The sequence below is a fragment of the Nomascus leucogenys genome, chromosome 7b (genome assembly GCF_006542625.1).
Source record: "Nomascus leucogenys isolate Asia chromosome 7b, Asia_NLE_v1, whole genome shotgun sequence".
Classification (NCBI taxonomy): Eukaryota; Metazoa; Chordata; class Mammalia; order Primates; family Hylobatidae; genus Nomascus; species Nomascus leucogenys.
In genome coordinates, this window is record NC_044387.1 from 96,497,605 (window position 1) to 96,520,839 (window position 23,235).

Consider the following 23,235-nt stretch of genomic DNA (forward strand, 5'->3'; position numbering starts at 1 on the left):
TAATCTTTGTTAACCCCAATATGTTTTATTCATTAATGAAATGCATCTATATATAGGTATCCTTAGGCTAGTTATATTTTAAAAGAGAAATAGAATAAATTATTAAGAAAATGACATAGAGCAGCCATCTTTTGGCATTTAAGCCAAAAATGATATGCCAAAATACAAAATATTATTTCTTACAGGGAGCTTAGTTACAAATTTCTATGACTGGGTTTGGGGCCTGTTGATTGTGGTATTTGCTTCCTAATTCATTTGAGAAGTTCCAAAATAACAAACAACAAACATAAGAAAATAGAAGTGGCCATTCTTGGAATAAGGAGCATGCCTATGACTGGTCACACTAGTCAGTGTTGTGTGCTTCTCTCCCTCGGTGTATCCATTTTATGCTGAGTATCTTAACTGATTGGACAGATTTACCTGACACACTCCAACACAGGAGAAATGGCTGTAAAATAAATATGTCAAATAAAGCAGGCTGCTTCTTTCCCCAGTGAATGAATGGCTCTCAGAAAAAAATAATAATAACAATTAGATCTATATATTAGAAAGAAATTACCAAGCTTCTTATGAAAATGGCCCCTGGTATCATTTTCAGAGGCAGAATACTGGCTAGGCAGACATTAATTAGACCCACTGTGCCATTTCATATGTGCTTTGGGAATCAGTGAAAATTAACTTCAAATAGAAGATTAACAAAATGTTCCTCTCTTTCACTACTGGTAAGACTGTGTCAGCTGAGTCAATACATGCTGATTCTTCTACGGTGAGTCCTCCCTCTGGCACGGTGATGCCTGACTCCACACTAGAGAGGTATGCCCGTGGACAGCTGGGCCATCACAGTGCTCTGAGTCACTGCAGACTTCCCCTTCAGTGCTCCGGGATCAGAAATAAAACCCGCCTTAGTCACATCTAAGTGCCCATCTAAGGTTTCAGTCCTTTCTCTTTACCAGTAAGTGCTATTATAAATAATTGTCTTCACATGAGCTAATCAGGAGCCTGGATTCTTTGGGGTTAAGAAACATTTTCATTTCACTAAGGCTGGAATCACGAGTGCATTAAGTTGAAATCCTTCTAGTTTTACTAGTACAAAAAACTACAGTATAATATTTAGGATTTTATGTCAAGACATCAGATTTTGTTTTTATGAATTACTTGATTCCCATTTGTATGTTCTGTTGGTATACTTTCCCTCAGCAAATTTCACCATCTCTGAGTCTGTTAATTACTAAATAAAAATTAATCCCAAATAAAATAACTCATAGCATATGAATTCTTCAAGTGGAAATTAGATGCTGTATTTTTCATATTATAAACCCTTCCAAATAACACTATGAACAACTCTGCTAATATTTAAAAGACACATAACCACATTAAAAGTATTGTGCATCTATTTTCCCGGCATTTTCATTTCCTCAGGAAAATAAAATATTGATTAGTCATTGAAGTGACTTACTGAGATAAATGTTTTTCTAATATACCATGTTGAGAGACTGTGGTAGCAAGGTCTAGTTGATTAGCTCAGTTCATCTCAACTTTCCTAATCTTGTTAGCTTCGATCAATCAGTCAAACTAAAGTGTTGAAACTGAACTCAACATTAAAGTACTAGAGTGAGTGTTGTGAGAAAAGTTAAAACAGGAAAAATCCTTTATTGAGGGTATACTGGATGCTACATGCATATATTTATTTATTTCATTTTAGGGGGGTGAATATTATTATTCACATTTTGAAAATGAGAAAAGTTAGGCTCAGAGAGCTTTAGAAACCTATAAAAGTTAATTATAAAGAACAGCACTATTTGAACATAGTTCTAACTAAAATACATGCTCAAGTTGCCTCTAAAATTTTCTATTTTTAGGCACTTACAATCTGATTGAGCAAACACGACTCATACATACAGAGATTGAGACACAGTCACACAGATTCACAGACACGTACACATACTTCTCCCACCCCCCGACACACACAGAAGAGATCATACAAGATTATATGTAATCAGGAACCTAAATTACTCCAGGAAGCTGCATACATGCTACAATGATTAAATAAGAGGAACTTTGTGTGCACTTACTAAGCGGGAATAAAGAAAGAGGGGCTAATACTGTTGGACTATTCAAAGCTAAGTGTTGGTGAGTGGCTTCCACTAAAACAACAGAGGGAAAGCCAAGTAAGGTAGTCGAGAGTTAGTACATTAAAAAACACTCACTGTTCCAGGTAGGGTCCAATGATTAAGAACTATTAGGTTGGTGTAAAAGTAATTGTGGTTTTTGCAATTGCTTTTAATGGCAAAAATCGCAGTTACTTTTTCACCAACCTAATAACAGGATGAGGATAAAGGAAAGGATATTGAGTCTGGCTGGAAGAAGTTCACTGATGACCTCCAACTCAGTATTTTAATAAAATAATGGAGTGGGAATCAGGACATCAGTGTTCAGGGGATGATCCTTACAGCAACTCCCGAAGAAGAAAGGCTCCCTGGCTTTCCTCCTGCTGTCACCTTTCTAGGTACTGCCTCTTTTTCTCACCTCCATGCAGGTATCAGAGGAGAGACTGTACAGCCGACCCCTAGGACTCCCCACCTTCCTCCTTTCAAGTCTCTTGCTCACTCTTCTCCTTCAGTGTCCCAGGGTACTACATGAATTGTTGCTGTGTTTTAGGGACTTAGTTTCATGTCACTCAGAAGTTGAATAGGAAAATGACTTTCAAATATAACCAGATTAGCCTTTAAATTCTCATAAAAGAGGGAATTTCACGTCTAGAGATTATGGGGCTACACTGTTTTGACTTAGCTACAGTATTGATCCAAGCTATTAGATTGAAAATATCAATGGGATATAATAAAAATTGCCTGTTTTTAGTGCTTTCCGGTTGCTAAATCTTAACAGAAGGGAAATATAGTGACCCACCTTCGATGACCTTTTTTTTTTTTTTCTTGAGACAGGGTCTTGCCCTGTCACCCAGGCTGGAGTGCAGTGTCATGATGACAGCTCACTGCAGCCTCGACCTCCCAGGCTCAAGCAGTCTTCCCACCTCAGCCACTGTAGTAGCTGGGACTACAGGCATGAGCCACTGTGCCCAGCCCTTTAAAAAAAATGTAATTTTTAATTCTCTGGTAGACATCTAAAGGCTCTAATTGACTTTTTTTATTCCTAATATTCCAAAAGACAAAACCACAGGGACACATTTCAAACAGCAAGGTTGCTAATGTTCAGCTTAATGGCGACATGTTCCTAGCCCTAGAACAGGGTTGTTGAGGATTATTTGTGTACAGTGAATACAAACTAAGAAAAGTCATTTACCCATAAATTTGAAGGCCAATGATGGCTGATAAAAGGAAAGAGAAAAAATTATGCAAGTTGTCACGGTAATATATTCACTATTGCATTTAAAACACTACTGAAAACATAATCCTCATTTTTTTGTTTTGTGAAATCTCACGAGAAAAAAAAGTAAAGGCAAATGAAGCCCTTAGATGTTCAGAATACATGGGAATTTGAAATGAAAACAGCAGTGTTTACACTTCAAGTTAAATTCTTTAAAGGGAAGGAAAAACCGAATTTAGCCTTATCTCCGTTCAGTAGATCCTGTTTATCTTCACTTACCCCCAAGCTGCACTAATGGAAATGGATACTTTATAAAGGCAAAACACATTTTCATAACTCCTGATGCAGACATAGATATTATGACGTAATGCTTCTGTCACAGACAATTAATATATTCACAGCAGAACTACAGGCACTCATGTCTCAGGTTTCTATGAGAGATCCATAATTATTGATGAAGGATAAGCTCTCTTAGAGATTGTAATTATCACATTATTATTTATAGTACTGGCTGGGGAAAGTTTGTGTGAGAGCTATTTTGTTGGACTATCCTACTGGGGGGGAATTTGTATACAGTGAATACAAACTAAGAAAAGTCATTTACCCATAAATTTGAAGGCCAATGATGGCTGATAAAGGGAAAGAGAAAAAATTATGCAAGTTGTCACGGTAATATATTCACTATTGCATTTAAAACACTACCGAAAACATAATCCTCATTTTTTTTTGTTTTGTGAAATCTCATGAGAAAAAAAAATAAAGGCAAATGAACCTTAGATGTTCATTTGGTCTCTTGCCATACTTCCAGTATGATGGAACAAAAGAGTAATTTCTGCTAGCATTGTGATAATCCATAAAAAAGATATTTAGCCACAAAAAGGGTCATTAACTTAGATTGCATCCAGGTTCTTTGGAGAAAATCACTAGCTTTCCCCAAAACACAGAACAGCCTTTATCTTAAAAATTGAGTTACATCAAACATCACATATTGAGATCTGCCCTAACTAGAAATTGCTTTAGGTTAAATGAGCTCTATTCATATATATGTTGTCCAGAAAAACTTGGCTGAAAGCTGGTAGTTCTGCATATATAATAGTTTAAAAAATAGATTTCTTAAAATCATTAAAATTCTTACTATATGCCAAGCAATTTTCTACACAGTTTATTAGAATGAAATGTTAGGAATTTGGTTTTTTGTTTTCTTATAAACCCAGCATTTCTTTAAAGGATGATATCTTGCCCAACATAAGTCCATGTACCTATCTCCTGGCTCTAGAGAAGGTTACTTGACCAAAACTAGCCAAGAAAGACATTTCTGGGACTTCTGCTGGAGTTTTGGAAAAAGTGCTCTTCCTCTGCAGGGGAAGGCTAAGATAGCAAGATCTAAGCTTAAAGATGCTGGAGGTATAACTGACAGTAAAGAAATAGCTCGCCTAGGAATTCAGCCAATAAAAAGAAACACACAGCTGAGATTTGGAAAGGCAGCATCACAGTACCTTCATTTGAGCACCTGGATCTATTTAGTTGCACCTGAAGTAGCTGATTTGACAGTAATACGAAGTAACAAAGTCATTTTTGCTGTTGTTAATCAAATCAATTTGAGTTGAGGGCTTCTCTCAGTTGTACGGAAAAAAAAACCCTGATATATTTATATTTTCTGGAGTCCTTATAAAGAGAAATTATGAAGCGGGTATCATTATCCCTTCTGTACAACAGACGAAGAAACAGAGACTGAAAGAAGGGAAGGAATTTGCACAAGATTATACATCTTGAAGTGGAAGTACTGAGATTCCGACCCAGGGTTTTTGCCCTGCAGTGCCTCTCAGGTTATTATTCAGATGTTAGTGTTGAAACATTGATAATTGCCTGGTGTAACCACCGTCCTCTGAGGTAGCCACACCCTGTGATCTACAGTGTACATTTGTGCCCTGTGTGGGTTATAAATAGCCTTTGGCTAAATAGTGGAGTATGTCACTGGGCCAAAGCTGATGTGCCTCACCCAAATCTTCTATGATTAAGAATTTGTTCTAACCATCTCATTTTAACTAACCACATATTTAAAAGACTATTGAAAGGGAAACCTTTCAATGACATCATTTTGAAGATCCAAAGCATGGGACCACATTAGAAGTGAAATGATACGACAGTGATCTTTCCAGTACTTCCAGCATAGCAATTTTTTTTTTTTTTTTTTGAGATGGAGTCTCACTCTGTCGCCCAGGCTGGAGTGCAGTGGCACTATCTGGGTTCACTGCAGCCTCCACCTCCTGGGTTCAAGCGATTCTCCTGCCTCAGCCTCCTGAGTGGCTGGGATTACAGGCGCATGCCACCATGCCTGGCTAATTTTTGTGTTTTTTAGTAGAGACAGGGTTTCACCATGTTGGCCAGGCTGGTCTCGAACTCCTGACCCCAGGTGATCTGCCCATCTCGGCCTCCCAAAGTGCTGGGATTACAGGCATGAGCCTCCGCATCAGGCCCAGCATAGCAATTTGATCAGCATTCTTATACACGTGTATGAATTAATAATGATCATTTCTTGAGGTAAAATATATCATTTACCCTGGAACATGGCTAATTGGCTAATAAAATTGGGGTCTATGAGGACCCTGTTTAGGATTCTAAGATTATAGTTTCTTTAACAACATAAGTACTGCCTTGTGTGCATGCATTTCAAATCTATTTTAACTCCAATTATGAATTTTAGAGAAAAAAATTATATTTTAAACATGTTCTTATTAGACTTATAAATTTAATACTTTTTATATAACATGAGCAATACTAGTACATAGTTCGCCTTTCTCCAGCAATTTACACAGTCACCTTAGTACTCATCATGCTTCCATCTCCCGGGTCCCTACGATCCCATAGAATATGAGCAAAGGGGAGCCTCAGCACATGTCTGCTGGGGCTGTAGGAGTCACTCTGGTGACCACCACTCAGCCTCGGGCTAGACCCTGCTAGCCTCTGGTGCTTCTATCCTGGAGGAAGCAAGATAAGCACTAGTCATGCACTAGCTGGTAATATTCCCGTCTTCCTACTTGCAGGCAATAATACAAACCTGGAAATTGGGAACCTGTCAGCTGTCTGGGGAATTCAGCATCCGGCTGAGTCCCCTCTCCCTCACCCCCGCTGCAGGCAAGCAGGAGGCAGAATTTATTCTTCCACCTGTGTATAGAAGACAGAAAATGAGCTGGGCTTCATCTTTTCCTTGTTAAGCTTAATGGGATAAAATAATATGTGAAAAGGATACTACATATTCAACCTTGCTCTAATTTCAAATACCTTACCCAGTGTAGTAAAACATAAACTAAGTTCAAGTACTGCCTCTACCATAGATGTGTAATCTTGGACGATCCGGTAACCCTCCCTGCACCTCCACTTCCTTACCTGTAAAGAGTTCCATGATAAAAGTATCTACTTCACATGTTGGGAGGTTTAAATGCAATAATTCATATGAAGCACTCACTCACCTGCACTGTAAGAGCTCAACAAATATTAGCTACGTTGTAATTATTACTATTACTTTGTTATTTAAGTTAAATTAGAATCTCTTGCATGCCAGGCACTGAAATTTTACTGTGTGCTTGTCTAATGTCCAATTTCCAATAGTACTATACTCACTGCCTACTGTAGACATGTAGCTATATAAAGGAAATCAATCAGCTCCCCTCTGGCGTTAGGAAATATGTCCATTTCTATAATCAGAATTCATAACCAACTGTTATATATAAAACAAATGATGTATTTTTCGCTCCATGGTATGAAAGATAGCTGTAACTTCTTAAGAAATGTACACATCACAAATATTCTGAGTAATTTCATCTTCCCAGGCTCCATAACAAAGTTATTCAATAGTTTGATATACCCTGGGAAGATAGCAGATATTTTGGGTTTTAGAAATAGAACGTATCCCACACTGGCATCCATGGCTCCTGATTTAAGAAATAAAGGCTCTGGAACTGGGAACTCTTACCTGAAGATGTGATCGTGGCAATGATAATAAGAATAGTAACAGCAAATACATCTTGTTGTATATTACTGTAACCCTAATGCAACCCATGAATTAAGTGAAGTTGTACCCGTAGGGAAATGAAGACAACACAAACTGCATGGCCACCTTAAAGCCTCGACATTTGCTCTGATGAGCATCTAGCAGCTGACAGCTGTATGTCCCAGGAAAATCAGGATAAGTCAGCAGAAAGTAGTAGGCAGGCAGGGCAAGGTCTTTAGAAGAACCAGTTGCTCTAGTTATTAGCCGTGTGAACTCGGGCAAGTTCCTTAATCCCTCTGAGCCTGTTTTCTCAACTATGAAAACAGGAAAATAGTTATATTACAGGCCCATTGGAAGAGTGTATGAGAATATGCCCTGCATTTTTAATTTCCTTTTAAAGGCAGCCCCTCAACTGGTGAGCCCCTGATTTTATCCTTTTCAAAAATAATAAACAAACCTGCCCCAAAGTAATTTCTCAAACTCCAGCTTATCGCTACCAAATAACTGCAGCTTACTGCTCTGCGTTGCAAGTCAAAATATGGCTCCTTCATTCACGCACATCTCTTGAGCGCTTCCCGTGTGCCAGGTGCTATAGGGCACACAGCAGTGTGGGGAGTACAACAGCGAGCAGGCAGGTGAGGACTGTGCTGTCATAGTGTTAAACTCATCAGCTGACACAGTCGGGACTTGCAGCAAGTAAAATACCCAGTTTTTCAAGCGATCGATTTTCTCTCGATCCTGCACTTTGTTTTGCTCTTTCCTTTATCTAGTACCAGAATGTCAAATCAATAAAAAGTCGAGTGAAGCCTTTATTTGTCCACCAACCTCAGCATTAGTTTAGTGTTTGTATTCTCTCCTTGTCTTTCTCTCTTGGAAAATTCTCAAGCCTCTATTTTGCTTTCCAGTTACATTCTGGCTTCTTTTTTTTTTTTTTTTTTTTTTTTTGTGGTAACTGCCTCCGAGCTTGGCTTGGTCACACTTTCTATGTAGAGTCCTTTAGGGAGCTCCCCCGCCTGGCCTCTGTCTGTAATATCACCAAAGGCAGTAGTGGGCTTTGGCAGTGTTTTGCAAAGACCAACAAAGACGAATATGCATTACACTGAGGTCCATGAAACCAAGATCAGATTTTTTTGTGTATGGCAAGGGAAGGCAGACTGCACAAGAACACTGAAGGGCCTGAACTCTTCAGCCTCTTGCATATTTATCACATGAATTTGGCAACTCATACATGGAGAGAATGAAAACTCGCTCACCGAACAGGTGAGGAAATATTCGTGAGGAACTGAATGGGGTCAACAGGTAAGCACGCTCTGCCCATATCTGACTTGGGGAGAGTCTCTTCAGTTTACCAACCTTGCTACTCAAATGAGCACATTTTATATGTACCTAATTTTTGTGCAATGGTTTACTATAAAGAATATTTGTAGCATATTAAAGGGATCTGGTTATTTATTCTAAGGTTATATGAGATTATGTTAGAGGCATTCCTTGCTCACATATGAACATCTCTAGAGAGGCAGCATTGCCTCTGGAGCCAGAGCACCTTGGTTTGAATCTTAACTCTCCTACTTCTCCTCCTGTGACCTCGGGAAGTTAATTAACCTTTCTATGCCTCCATTTCATAATTTGTAAAATGCAAATACTAATAATAACTATCTCAATAGGTTGTCAGAACGATTAAATATTAAATATGTCAGTACTTAAAAGTATTTGGAATAATGTCTAGCACATACTAAGTGCTTTATAAAAATTTGTTAAATAAATAAATTTTGAAATAACAAAATATATGACAAGTAAAACCAACTGTCGAAGACCAAGTTGGAAGACGAAGCCTGGTGTGTAGCTTGGTATAAGAAACTCCAATAACATAGCTATATCCTAAGCTTAAATATGAATGGACTCTCATTACCCACAAGAAATTAAAATTCAAAGGAATCCTGAGCATGTTCATAAAAGATATATTCATATTAACCAAAACTGAAAACAACTCAAATTTTCATCAAGAGGAAATAAACTAACTCTGGTACATTTATATAACATAATACAGTACAGCAATAAAAGGAATAAGCTACGAATATGTGAAAAATATAGATGAATCTCAAAAACTTACTTTGAGCAAGAGTACGTTATATGATTTATTTTATATGAAGTTTAAAGTCAGCAACATGAATATACGACTATTGAAATTAAAGGACATTGCTGAGGGGGGTGGGATGAGTTGGAGATTTGACTAGAAGAGGAAATGTGGTAACTTTCCAGGAATATTGGAACATCATCTATCTTTCAGTGATGGTAACATGGGAATACACATTTAGGGGAGAAAAACTCTCATCAAATTTTCATTTAAGATGTGTGCATTCTACTCTGTGTAAATTATACTGCAATTAAATAAAAACTATATTGCAAAGATAAATAAATCTTCAGTTCTGGTAATGGCAGGCTAGTTAATTCAGAACAAACCTCCCATTGGAGACAATGATTTCTAGATGAAACATTAAACCATGTTTCTAGTTGCATCTACAAGCTATAAAGAAAATGAGAAAGCATCGGACCAAGAATCCAGGACAAATAGAAAATCCGAAGAGGAGAGCATGGACTCTGGGACCACTTTTTTTTTTTTTCAGGTGCCTTTTTATTTTTATTTTTATTATTTATTTTATTTTAAGTTCTGGGATACAAGTGTAGAACGTGTAGGTTTGTTTTACGTAAGTATATGTGTGCCATTGTGGTTTGCTGCACCTACCAACCCATCATCTAGGTTTTAGGTCCCACATGCATTAGCTATTTGTCCTAATGTTCTCGCTCCCTCACCCTCCAACCCCCCACTGGCCCCAGTGTGTGATATTCCCCTCCCTATGTCCATGTGTTCACATTGTTCAACTCCCACTTATGAGTGAGAACATGAGGTGTTTGGCTTTCTGTTCCTGTGTTAGTTTGCTGAGGATGATGACTTCCAGCTTCAACCATGGCCCCGCAAAGGACATTATCTCATTCCTTTCTATGGCCGTATAGTATTCCATGGTGTATACGTACCACATTTTCCTTATCCAATCTATCATTGATGGGCATTTGGGTTGGTTCTATGTCTTTGCTATTGTAAATAGTGCTGCAATAAACATACATGTGCATGTTCTTTATAGTAGAATGATTTATATTCCTTTGGGTATATACCCAGTAATGGGATTGCTGGGTCAAATGGTATTTCTGGTTCTAGATCCTTGAGGAATCACCACACTGTCTTCCACAACGGTTGAACTAATTAAGATTTCCACCAACAGTGTAAAAGTGTTCCTATTTCTCCACAGTCTCACCAGCATCTATTATTTCTTGACGTTTTAATAATCACCATTCTGACTGGTGTGAGATGGTATCTGGTATTTCATTGTGGTTTTGATTTGCATTTCTCTAATGATTAGTGATGCTGAACTTTTTTCATATGTTTGTTGGCCGCATAAATGTCTTCCTTTGAGAAATGTCTGTTTATATCCCTTGCCTACTTTTTGATGGGGTTGTTTTTTTCTTGTGAATATGTTTAAGTTCCTTGTAAATTCTGGATAGTAGACCTTTGTCAGATAAGTAGATTGCAAAAACTTTTCCCCATTCTGTAGGTTGCCTGTTCACTTTGATGATAGTTTCTTTTGCTGTGCAGAAGCTCTTTATTCTAATTAGATCCCATTTGTCAATTTTGGCTTTTGTTGCAATTTTTTTTGGCATTTTTGTCATGAAGTCTTTGCCCATGCCCATGTCCTGAACGGTATTGCCTAGGTTTTCTTTTAGGGTTTTTATGGTTTTGGGCCATAAGATGGTTTTAATCCATCCTGAGTTAATTTTTGTATAAGGTGTAAGGAAGGGGTCCAATTTCAGCTTTCTGCATATGGCTAGCCAGTTTTCCCAGCACCATTTCTTAAACAGGGAATCCTTTTCCCATTGCTTGTTTTTGCTGAGACCACTTTTGCTCCAGGAACATTTGCTATGAGGAAGAGATGGCAGGGAGATAAAGCAATCCTCAAACCGTCTCTTCAGGAAAGCAGAAAGAAAAGTTGAAGAAACAGGCCTACCAAGATTGAGGACCATAGTAAATGGAACGCTGAACACTTAGACTTGACACCCAGAAAAGCTGAAATCTAGCAGCAAGAATGAGTAAGCCAGAAGTACATGAGCCCCTTCAATGTCTGCATGGGCAATAAAATTTTAATCCCTGAAATTGGATTAAGGTGATTCAAGATTGCTAGTGCCCGTAGGCACCTAACAGAAAGAAGCAATGCTCTCTGGAGGAAGGTAAGGTTCTAGGACCTAAATTTTTCTATACATATTTTTCAAACAAGTTTAGGACTCATTCAAAAATAATAAGGAAACACACAGAAAGACATATCAATATGAATGAGAACTAGCACAAACAACAGATATAGACCCATAGTTATTTCAGATGGTGAAATTTCTGAAAATAAATGTATTGAGTATTTTATTAAGCTCATAAAGATACAAGTCAAATTTTAACATTTCAGCAGAAAAGTGGAATCTTTAAAAAGGACATCACAGATTTAAAGCAAAAGAAAAAAAATGAAAATGAAAAGAAAAAGAGAAACCCTAGAAATGAAAAACATAGTATCTAAAATTAGTAATTCAGTGGATGGGTGTATCATCAGCAGATAGATGTAATTCATAGTTAGCACCTCTGAAGATGTCAGGAGAAACTATCCAGGATGAAAGAGACAGAAGCAAGGACAGGTGGAACCGAGGATATAATTAGAAAACCTAACATATATTTAATATAGGTCATAGATTTTAAAAATGGCCAACAGCAAAATGTGCAAATGTAATGGCTGAGAATTTTGCAAATCCAATGAAAGCTATCAATCCACACATTCAAGGAGCCCAATGGCTCCCAAGCAAGCTAATTAAAAATAAAAATCTGGGCTGGGCGTGGTGGCTCACACCTGCAATCCCAGCACTTTGGGAGGCCGAGGCGGGTGGATCACGAGGTCAAGAGATCGAGACCATCCTGGCCAACATGGTGAAAAATATACTATAAAATATACTTTAAAAATACAAAAAATAGCTGGGCATGGTGGCGTGCACCTGTAGTCCCAGCTACTCCAGAGGGTGAGGCAGGAGAATCGCTTGAATCTGGGAGGCAGAGGTTGCAGTGAGCCGAGATGGTACCACTGCACTCCAGCCTGGCGACAGAGCAAGACTCCGTCTCAAAAATAAATAACTAAAATAAAATAAAAATAAAAATCGGGGCTGGGCGCAATGGCTCATGCCTGTAATCCCAGCACTTTGGGAGGCCAAGGCGGGTGGATCACCACATCAGGAGTTCAAGAGCCGCCTGGCCAAGATGGTGAAACCCCATCTTTACTAAAAATACAAAAATTAGCCAGGCACAGTGGCAGGTGCCTGTAGTCCCAGCTACCTGGGAGGCTGAGGCAAGAGAATCGCTTAAACTCAGGAGGCAGAGGTTGCAGTGAGTCAAGATCATGCAACTGCACTCTAGCCTGGGTGACAGAGCAAGACCCCATCTCAAAAATAAATAAATAAATAAATTAATTAATTAATAATAAATATCTGATATATGCTCAGGAGGTGGGGCCAAGATGGCTGACTAGAAGCAGAGGCGTTTGGAGGCTCCTATAGAAACAAAAAAGTCATAGTAAGCGTGTGACGCCTTCACCAGCAACCAAGGTATCCAAGTTCTCTCATGAAAATTGACTAGAAGGCTGGCGTGACCCACGGAGAGAAGGAAGAGCAGTGTGGTGCTATGGCCCACCTGAGAGCCACACGGGGAAGGGGAACCCCTTCCTCCTAGCCAAGGGAGGTGGTGAGTGAGCCACTATCTAGCTGGGGAACTGCTTTTTCCATGGAACTGTGCAATCCACAGATCAGAAGATCCCACTCGCGAACCCATGCTACCGGGGCCTTGTGTCCCCACCCTGGAGCATTGGAGCATGCAGATTCTTTTTTTTTTTTTTTTTTTTTTTGAGACAATTTTTTGCTCTGTCACCAGGCTGGAGTGCAATGGCATGATCTCAGCTCACTGCAATCTCTGCCTCCCAGGTTCAAGTGAGTCCCCTGCCTCAGCCTCCCAAATAGCTGGGATTATAGGCACCCACCACCACACTTGGCTAATTTTTTGTATTTTTAGTAGAGATAGGGTTCTACCATGTTGGTCAGGCTGGTCTTGAACTCCTGACCTCAGGTGATCCACCTGCCTCGGCCTCCCAAAGTGCTAGGATTACAGACTTGAGCCACCGCTCCAGGCCACGTGAAGACTCTTTAACAGCCTCACAGATGGAATCTGCTTAACCCTAGGGAACTGGGGGTGGGGTGGGGGGTGCAGCAACCAACACCAGCTGTGGCTGCCTGCTGTCTAAGCTGTTTGAGCTCCTTGGGGGAGGAGCAGCAGCCAGCACTGGGACTCCCAACTGCCTAACATGCTAAGCTGCCTAGGCCTGGGAATGGCAGCACCAATTTCTATAACTCCAGGCTATAGAAATATAAATCATTCTACTATAAAGACACATGTACATGTATGTTTACTACAGCATTATTCACAATAGTAAAGACATAGAACCAACCCAAATGCCCATCAATGAGAGACTGGATAAAGAAAATATGGTACGTATACACCATGGAATACTATGCAGCCCTAAAAAGGAATGAGATCATGTCCTTTGCAGAGACATGGATGAATCTGAAAGTCATCATCCTCAGCAAACTAACACAGGAACAGAAAACCAAACACCACATGTTCTCACTCATAAGTGGGAGGTGAACATTGAGAACACATAAACACAGAGAGGGGAACAACACCCACCAGGGCCTGTTTGGGGCTGGGGGGTGAGGGGAGGGAAGTTAGAGGATGGGTCAATAGGTGCAGCAAACCACCATGGCACCCTTATACCTATGTAACAAAGCTGCACACTGTGCACATGTATCCCATTTTTTTAGAAGAAATAAAGAAAAAAAATAAAAATAAACAATAAAAATCTTCCTTGTCAAGAACTGTGAAGAATGTGAGACTTTACACTATTTGTAATCTAGTAAGTTAGGCTGCCATAATTTTGTGGCTGTTAACAAAACACATTAGCCTCCTAGGTCAGCCACTTTATTTAAAGTCACAGGACTTTATTATTCATGGCACAGCAAGTAACAAGAGTATAGTGTTTGCATCAGTTCCTCTTGCCCACAGGGCAACAACGAAGGGATGAAACTAGTGTATGTGCCGCGCATGCAGTAGTTTCATGTTGTGCCTCAGGAACACCAAGCTTTAGGAACCCAGATCTTTTATAGTGGGCAGTAAGCTTACCTACACTTTACCCTGGAGGAAGATCACTACGCTTATTATGCTGAATAGTAAACAAGCCCAACCTCTGATCCAAAGACATTTACCTCCATCTTCCAAGCTATTTGCTATACAGATATCCTTGAAAGGATAAGCCTATATAAAAAAGGCAGCAAGCCCCTCTTTTTACACACAAAAAAAGCACAGGCATACAAGACCCATGGAGAACTGTCTGCCAATCTTATTCACTCCTCATTTTTACACCATCTTGGCTTGTAATAAATTTTCCCATTATGTCCACTGATCTATCAACTTTTGTGACTAATCTGATCAACAGAAGCTAAGACCAAATATATTCAATTTGTTTCCTACAGAACATATTGAAGACTACTGTTAACAGGACTCCAAGCAATAGAATGAGGACAGCCTAAAGTATTGATTTTAACCATTCCTCCCAGAGTTCTGGACCCCATCAGCTGAATAATTCCCACAAACAAATTCCCACAAACCTGCCTTCCAGTGCTGAGGAGGTTTCATTGATCACTTTAGCTAAAGTTCATGACAAATTTTGCATCACCCTTTCTAATTGGAGGACTCTCATTGTAGAAATAGTTACCCTCAGATATGCATAAATAATGAGTAAAAATTACCCTCAGAGTATGCATAAATTGCTCCGGGAGCAATTTCAAGTAATCAAGAGTAGCTTCATTTTGGAGATGTCTTTGCAGTCATCTGAGGGATACGTGATCTATTGGTGGTATTTTTCTAAATCATTCTTTAGGTACAATCCACATAGTTTTCAGGAGGAAGGCAAGGTTATGCATGGCTTCCACACAAACTGTGCAACCCCATGAATTCTCATGGTGTCCTCAGAAAGTATTGTTCGAACTGTTGGGCCACTCTAAGTGATAGGTACATTATATGGGGATGGAGGAACACAGGTTGACAGTGCCTCTAATGTGGCTTCCCAGTGGCTGGTAAATCTTAGGCTTCCCAGCTTAATTTTCTAATTGAATCTAGTCCTTATTTTGGAAGGGACTGCCTGAGAGCAGTAAATGCAACTTGTCCAGTTTATCCATACCATAGCTGGTGACATTTGCCCACTCCATGGAAAAACTGCTTGATGGCTCAGTGTGGGGAGTGCAGAAGACATCCGGAGACACTGACAAGGAGGCAGGAACTGAGCCATCTCCTGCTGTTTCCAACAGACTTTACAATATGGTTAAGGAGAATGGTGGTCAAATTGTGGTTAGAGCCCTTAGGCTGGAGATGCCAGAGCTATTAAACTGAAAGCTGCCTACTACAGTTTGAAAAGTCTGCAACAGGCCATTTTTCTTTTTCTTCTGCAACAGGCCTTTCCTTCATAAGGAAGGCACTCAGGGCAGATCTGAAGGGGAAAGATCATTAATGTCTCTCTCTTCCTATATCTCCCAGGGTCTAAGGTGTTCACTCTTCATGTTTCCAGGTTGCAGCTATTCCAGTAGCTCAATCTTTACCTTTTTTCCAATTATCCCCTACCTTCACTCAGACCTTTTGTCCAGAAGGGTCTGATGCAATAGATAGAAAGGGATTTTTATAAAACAGGGAGACCCATTATATCTTCAAGTTTAGCCTCTGTGGGCCATTGTAGTGGGACTTGACAAGCAGTGTTCACAATGAGTCATCATTATTCTTGTCATATTCTTATTGTGTTGCTGTATTAGAATACCTAGGTAATTTATAAAGAAAAGAGATTTGTTTGGCTCATGTTCTGCAGACTGTGCAAGAAGCTGGCATAAGCATCTGCTTCTGCTGAGGGCCTCAGGCAGCTTCCACTCAGGGCAGAGAAGTGAGGAGGCAAGAAAGGGTGTGAGATGCCAGACTCTTTTTAACAACCAGCTTTCCTGGGAACTATTAGACTGAGAACTCACTCACCCCTTTCCCCACACTCCCTGCAACTGGGAAGGCATTAATCTATTCATAAGGAATCTGGCCTATGACCCAAATACCTCCAGTTAGGCTCCACCTCCAACATTGGGGATCGATTTCCACATGAGGTTTGGAGGGGACAAAAGTCCAAATTATAAGATTCCTCATGATCTATGAATATGCCAATCCCCCCCAAAATTAATCCATGTGGCTTAAGTTTAAATCTCCAGGAGCCCTTTTTGACTGGGCTGCCAGCAGAAAAGTGTACTTACCAGGTTGGCCTGGATTGCTATTATGGGAAAAGAAAGGTGCATTATGCCCAGAAATGCTCAGGGCAGAATCCCCAGCTTTCAAAACACATCTATGTCACTCCCACCCCTTTCATTCTGATCATTACCCAGAAGGCAGATGTGGATGTTCCTTTTCTGGGAATAGCCACATTCAGTGACCAATCTGCCTTACCACAGTGGATCAGGAGGAGAGGAGGGCGATAAAGTCAGAAGTCTTTTTTTACTTTTATTTTTATTTTTTGAGGGAGCTGTTCCAAAGCTCAACAATATCCGATGCATGGAAGCATGGAAGGTCTGTCAAGTACCTTGACTATCCATGCACTGTTGAGTAGCTTTGATAAAAAGCACACCACTGTCAGACTGAAAATAATCCAGAAAGGTGAACACAGGGCACAGATTAGCTTCAAGGGTCACAATGGTTAGCTGACTGGATTGTGCTATGGTTTGAATGTCTGTCCCTCCCAAAACTCATGTTGAAATTTAATTGCCAGTGTAATGAGGTTGGGAGGTGAGGCCTTTTAAAGGTGATTAGGCCCCAAGGGCTCCCCGTCATTGGTGGGTTTAACATCTTAATATAAAGGGCTTCAGGAGTGGGCTCCCTCTCTTGGTCCTTCTACCTTCTGCCACGTGAGAAAGAGCATTTCTCCCCTCTGGAGGAGGTAGCGTTCAAGACACAATCTCAGAAACAGAATTGGGGCCTTCACCAGACTCCAAACTTGCCAATGCCTTGGTCTTGAACTTCCCAGCCCCTAGAACTGTGAGATATAAATTTCTGTTCATTATAAATTACCCAGTTTGTGGTACTCTGTTGTAACAGCAAAAATGGGCAATGGACTAAGATAGATTGGAAAAAACATTTCACAAATAGAAAACGTTAATGGTGGTGAGGCACCACTGATAGCCCCAGGAGAGGGTCAAAGCTCTGACATAGTCTGCCAAGAGTATGTAGGGCCACGCCCCTCACCATTCAACCTTACTTACAGGAGACAAATTAGACACCTTCTGATAGGAGTCCCATGTATGAGGCAGTGGTGGCCTCTGCATCACAGTCCCCAGTCTCTGATGGCAGCAGTCTAATGTTGCCATGTTCAGTGTGATAATGAATCTAGGAAAACTGAGTGGTGCAGACTCAGTCAGCAGCTTGAGTTGGTTTCATCTTATTGGTCTCATCAGGATGGGCCCTTACAAGCATCCATATGAGTGACCCAGATGGTTCATTTGGTAATTGTGATTTGTTTCCATAGTTTGTGGCCCCTACATGAGTATCTTTAATTTGCCAGTATGCAGTTTTCCAAGGTGCAGACCAAACAGCTAGGCTATTGGCAACAGCTCAAGAATCAGTAAAAATAGCTTCATCCAGGGGAGGGCCATCCTGGCCAGGGTTATGAGAATGGAACTGAATTATACCCACCGAATGGAGTAACCACGTTCATTTTCTGTTCTGCACCATTGGCACTGAGGCTGAACAGCCCAGGCAGCCCAACGGACGCCATCTGGTTTGCGCTTAGCCAAACTGTCAGTGAGCCAGGCCCAGGCACTTAGTTGATTATGAAAACAAACTATAGCTACACAAATATGACTTTTACAAACATCATGTTAAGAAAATGGTTTCCCCATACCAAAAAAGAATACTATAGAATTTCATTTATAAAGTTCAATAAAGGTAAAAGTGAACCATTGTGTTTAGGGATACATATTTTGGTGCTAAAAACCATTCTAGTATTTACTAGGTTAATGATTATCTTTGGGGGTCAGGAGGTATGACAGGGAGGGGGCCATGCCCTATTTCTTAAACTTGAATGATCACTTTATAATAATTTGCTAAGATATATACTTGTTTTGTGCATATTTCAATATATTGTTAACTTTCAAAATTTCTTAAAGGGGATGAATCCCTTAGCATGTTAACATATAAAGGAGTTAGAGTCCAAAATGAAATTCACTTATCTTGTGAGTTACCAGAGTCAAATAAATCTTAAGCTAAATTAAGATCCAAATATGATTTTCCTAATTTCTTATTCTGCTCAGGTTCAGTCTGAGGGATTCGCAGGAAATGGAAAGAGTTGGAATTCCTGCAGCCTTCCCAGCCTTGTTCTCATTTGAATGACTGTAATACCATTAGGGCATCAAAAGCTGCATTCACTCAATGCCAGGTCTCTTGTGTTCCTCATTTATCAAAGTGTCCAAAGAGATACAGGACATATAAGATTATCAGCAGCCCTGGCCCCATACCCAGCAAATGCAGAAAACAAGCCAATCCTCTGATGATGGCAATTATCCCAGGAAAAATTACATTCCTACCACCCAGTATCAGTATTGCCAAAAGCCAAGGCAGAAACTCAGTAGTATCAAGTGTAGGAGGGTGGATACACAAAAAACAAAATCTGGGTTTTATCTTCACCAGATTGTCTGTCAAAAGATGCCAAATTGTAAAGCATCTACAATTGTAAACTTAAAGGGAAGAAATTTCTCAGCAAGAGCTTAATTCGAGTACTATAAATTTACCATATCTGGAAAAGAAAGCCCACCTATACATAATCTTTCCTCTTTCAGAGACTGATGTTTGTGACTAAAGTCTTTTTGCAGAGATTTGAATGCAATGAAGACAGTTCCAGTCACCAGTCTTGTTTAAAGTTCGTTCCTTCCTTCCTTCCTCCCTTCCTCTTCCCCTCCCACTCCCCCTTCCCCTTCCTTCCTTCCTTCCTTCCTTCCTTCCTTCCTTCCTTCCTTCCTTTTCTCTTCCTTTCTTTCCCTTCTTTGCCTGACTGCCTGCCCGCCCGCCTGCCCGCCTGCCTGCCTGCTTGCCTGCTTGCTTGATAAGGTCGTGCTGTGTCACCCAGGCTGGAGTGGCAGTGGCCTGAACACAGCTCACTGCTGTCTTGACCTCCTTGGTGCCAGCAATCCTCCCAATTCAGTCTCCTGAGTAGCTAGGACTACAGGCATGCACCACCATGCCTGGCTAATCTTTGCATTTTTTGTAAAGACGAGGCCTCCCTATGTTGGCCAGGCTGGTCTTGGACTCCTGGGCTCAAGCGATCCTCCCTGTGTTGGGATTACAGGCATGAGCCCCATGCCCATCTAAATATTTTACTTCCCAACCAGTAAAACATCATAATTTCTATTTCCCTTTCGAGCCTCATATTTCTGATACTAAAGCTTTATGTGTGAACTCTAGAAGGTAATATGGCCTCCTGAGAATCTGGTAACCAATCATTTTTAGTCTTGTGCCTCAGAAGTTTCTGCCACTGTCTTTTCTTACGAAACTGCTTAGGTTTAAGAAACTAGTATTGAGAGGAAGTGTTCACCAAGTTCTCCGCCTTTGGTTCACCTAGAAAATCGCCCTAACAAACTCCTGAACTGAAGCTGCATTGGGGAATTTTAATGCCTGCTCCCTGAGAGCCCAGGGGAGGCCTGTGTAAATTTCTCCAGCTACTATCTTTTCACCACTTTGAATTCTACAATCGTCTCAAGGATGTTCCTTCAATCTGGGTGGTGCAAGTTTGACCAGCAGCTTGGTTCATTCCCTCTATGTCACTTCACAGTTTATCTATTGATTCTTCCAGTATTTTTATATTTGATCCCACAGATCAGCCACATGAATTCCAGGTTATTGTTTCACTGTGCATCTTGCACCTCGGTGTAGAATTTGGGGCATCCCAATTTTAAGTGTGGAATCTTATTAGTGTCTGGTAGGAACAAAGCTGTCAGCTATCCTGTCCTGTAAAAGCAGCAGATACATTCTGTGTCCTAACATCTAAAAGGTCTGTATACAGAAAGACCTTCCCCTATAATGAATCCGCTTTCCCTCTTGTGTCACACTAGCACCTATTGAGGCCCTTTGCTCTGGAAATGTTTGCCAAGTGTACCCTAAGGGGAAGCCATAGCAACCTGTGCCCTGAGCAACCTTGCTGTTATCCTTATGGCTCTGCTTCAGAGCGATGCTGTACACGTGATGTTTGCTTAGAGCTTCTCACGCTTGTAATTCAACCTTCATTAGCAACGGCCACTCACCCGTGGACAGAGCAGAGTGGCCATAAGGTGCATGCACCCATCAGACCAACATCCACATGAACCACTTTACTAAGGTCAGAGCAGTTAAAAGCCGACTGCACCACGGTCAATGGCTGACCAGACTAATAAAAGCCTCCACAGGCCATCATGCAGGAATGCAAGTATGACTTTTGTGGGCCCTGTGCACTTTTGCCTTTCAAAGTTCCTTTCATGAAAAATTCTAAGAAGCTATTAAAAAATATTAAAAGTTACGCTTTACATTTGCATTGGTATAAAGAACACACTCAAGCTGGATTATATGTACTTCTTTTCTTTAGAGTTTAAAGACATGAAAACCTTTTTGTGGGCCCCTAAAAGTGTTATGGGCCTTCGGCATTACGCCTACTGTGACTACAGTAGCCCCAGCGACAGGTCAACATGCCCTGCTCACATGAAAGTCTAAGCCTGAAGACCAGGCTTTAATCACTCCACATGGAGTTTTCTTCTTTATAACATATTTCTCAGTGATCCTGGCCAATGTAACAAAATGGTGACGTTCTGAGGGAACTGAAAAAATAACACCTTGACACTCCGGCAGAAAGAAGGCAAATAAGATGAGAATCAAAATATCACCTTTATTACTAATAGACACTAGGGTGAAGAATACCATCCATCTGACTCCTACATTTATTATATAATTGGGAAGGCCGGGCACGGTGGCTTATGCCTATAATCCCAGCACTTTGGGAGGCCGAGGTGGGCGGATCACCTGAAGTCAGTAGTTCAAGACCAGCCGGGCCAACATGGTGAAACCCTGTCTACTAAAAATACAAAAAAATTAGCCTGGTGTGGTAGCAGGCACCTGTAATTCCAGCTACTCGGGAGGCTGAGGCAAGAGAATTGCTTGAACCCAGGAGATGGAGGTAGCAGTGAGCCGCGATCAAGCCACTGCATTCCAGCCTGGGCAACAAGAGTGAAATTCCATCTCAAAAAAAGAAAAAAAAAGTTGGGACATGTATCCCCCAGTCGCAGGCAATGCTGGACTGAAGCAGATTGCTCCAGAAGGCACAGAAATGCTTGTTCCTGCAGAAACAGCAGAGATTGCCCCTTCCTGATAAGAATCTAGCTCCTACAAGGGAAAATACGAAATGGAGAAGCTGAGGTGAGCATATCCATATTGTTCTCCAAAGACTTGTCAATCAGATTAATCACCGTGTGACAGATGCATCTGACAGCAGTAAGTTAAGCATACCCCGAGAATGACCCTATGGTCTGAGGTAAGAACTCTCGTGTCTTACCTATGAGGAACATTTGAATCTCTGGCCCATTCCATGGAGCGCGGGCTGTACAGGAGATGGAGGCCTTTTGTTTTGTGTTGAATGAAGGTTGCCAGGAGGAGACTGCTAAAGAGAGGGTGATGGGTGAGAATGCTGTATAAATGGCATGCTTTGTACAAGTGGCTGCACTTCATCTGTCCAGCCTGCCCCCACTGGTCCAACCTGTGTGTAAATCCCTTCAATAAACCCTACATCTCATTCACTGACTCTGGGTTTCTTTTTCAGCCTCTCAAACATAGTGCTATCCCTATTGAAGTCAATGGGGATCTGGCACAAAAGTCACTTGATGTTGGGGTCAGGAAAGAGAGGAAGTCAATAAAGTAGTGGAGAGAGACCAATTGAGTCTCTATGCCTAGGAAAAGCATCAGCTCAGAAGATGCATTCCTCTGAAAAGAGGCCATGTTAAATGGTAAGAACATTTAGGGGCACTCAAATGACGGGCATAGGAGAGGAATTATGTTCAACATCATTTTGACATTTTAAGTGTCTTCTACAAGCAGAAGAATGAATGAATGAAACTAAAGTTTTATGTCTTATACTCAATAAACCAATAATACTTATTAAAATGGCTATGCCTAAATCTTATTAAAAAAGGTGATTAAAAACTTTGCAGTATTTTTTTTTTCAATACATGTACTAGAAGAATAGGCATTCATTCCTGGTAGAGTTTAGTAAACAATTATAGTATACATAAGAAGAAAATAATTCCTTGCACTTGAGTTTCTGTTGATTAGCAGCACTAAAAGTAAACAAAGCAGATAAAATTCTTTAATGAAATTATCCTCTACTGTTATAGAAGAATTCTGGTCTAATTCCATTCTCAAATCTCCATGACATTCACTATTCAGTCAAAAAATATGCATTAAGGACCTTCTATGCTTAACTGAGAATACAATGATAAGCAACACAGTTTTTGTCTTTATGCATTCCTGCATCTTAAAACAAAAGGAATTCAAAAGGCTCATATACTGAAAGGAAATTATATTCAAGTTTTTACCCACACTTCTCCCAATGATAAGCAAAAAACCCAAATATTATTTGTAAAAAAAATGAGAAGACAAAGAGTAGCCTTTGAATTCCTGGAACTACAATGACCAGTAAAAATGACCTATA

The 23,235-nt window shown here is 40.4% G+C and overlaps 1 protein-coding gene across 3 annotated transcripts in view; it reads right to left on the reverse strand.

The window, feature by feature from the left end:
* Window positions 1–23,235, reverse strand: part of ASB5 (ankyrin repeat and SOCS box containing 5) — a 95,525-nt gene that overhangs the window by 57,073 nt on the left and 15,217 nt on the right. For 2 of the 3 annotated variants that reach the window (XM_030816344.1, XM_030816346.1), the window contains 2 exons: window positions 22,084–22,188; window positions 6,383–6,489 (listed from right to left, as the gene is read on the reverse strand). In XM_030816344.1, coding sequence (XP_030672204.1) covers window positions 6,383–6,489; window positions 22,084–22,188 — 212 coding nt within the window. The remainder of the gene's footprint in view (window positions 1–6,382; window positions 6,490–22,083; window positions 22,189–23,235) is intronic. The other variant, XM_030816345.1, reaches the window with a different exon arrangement.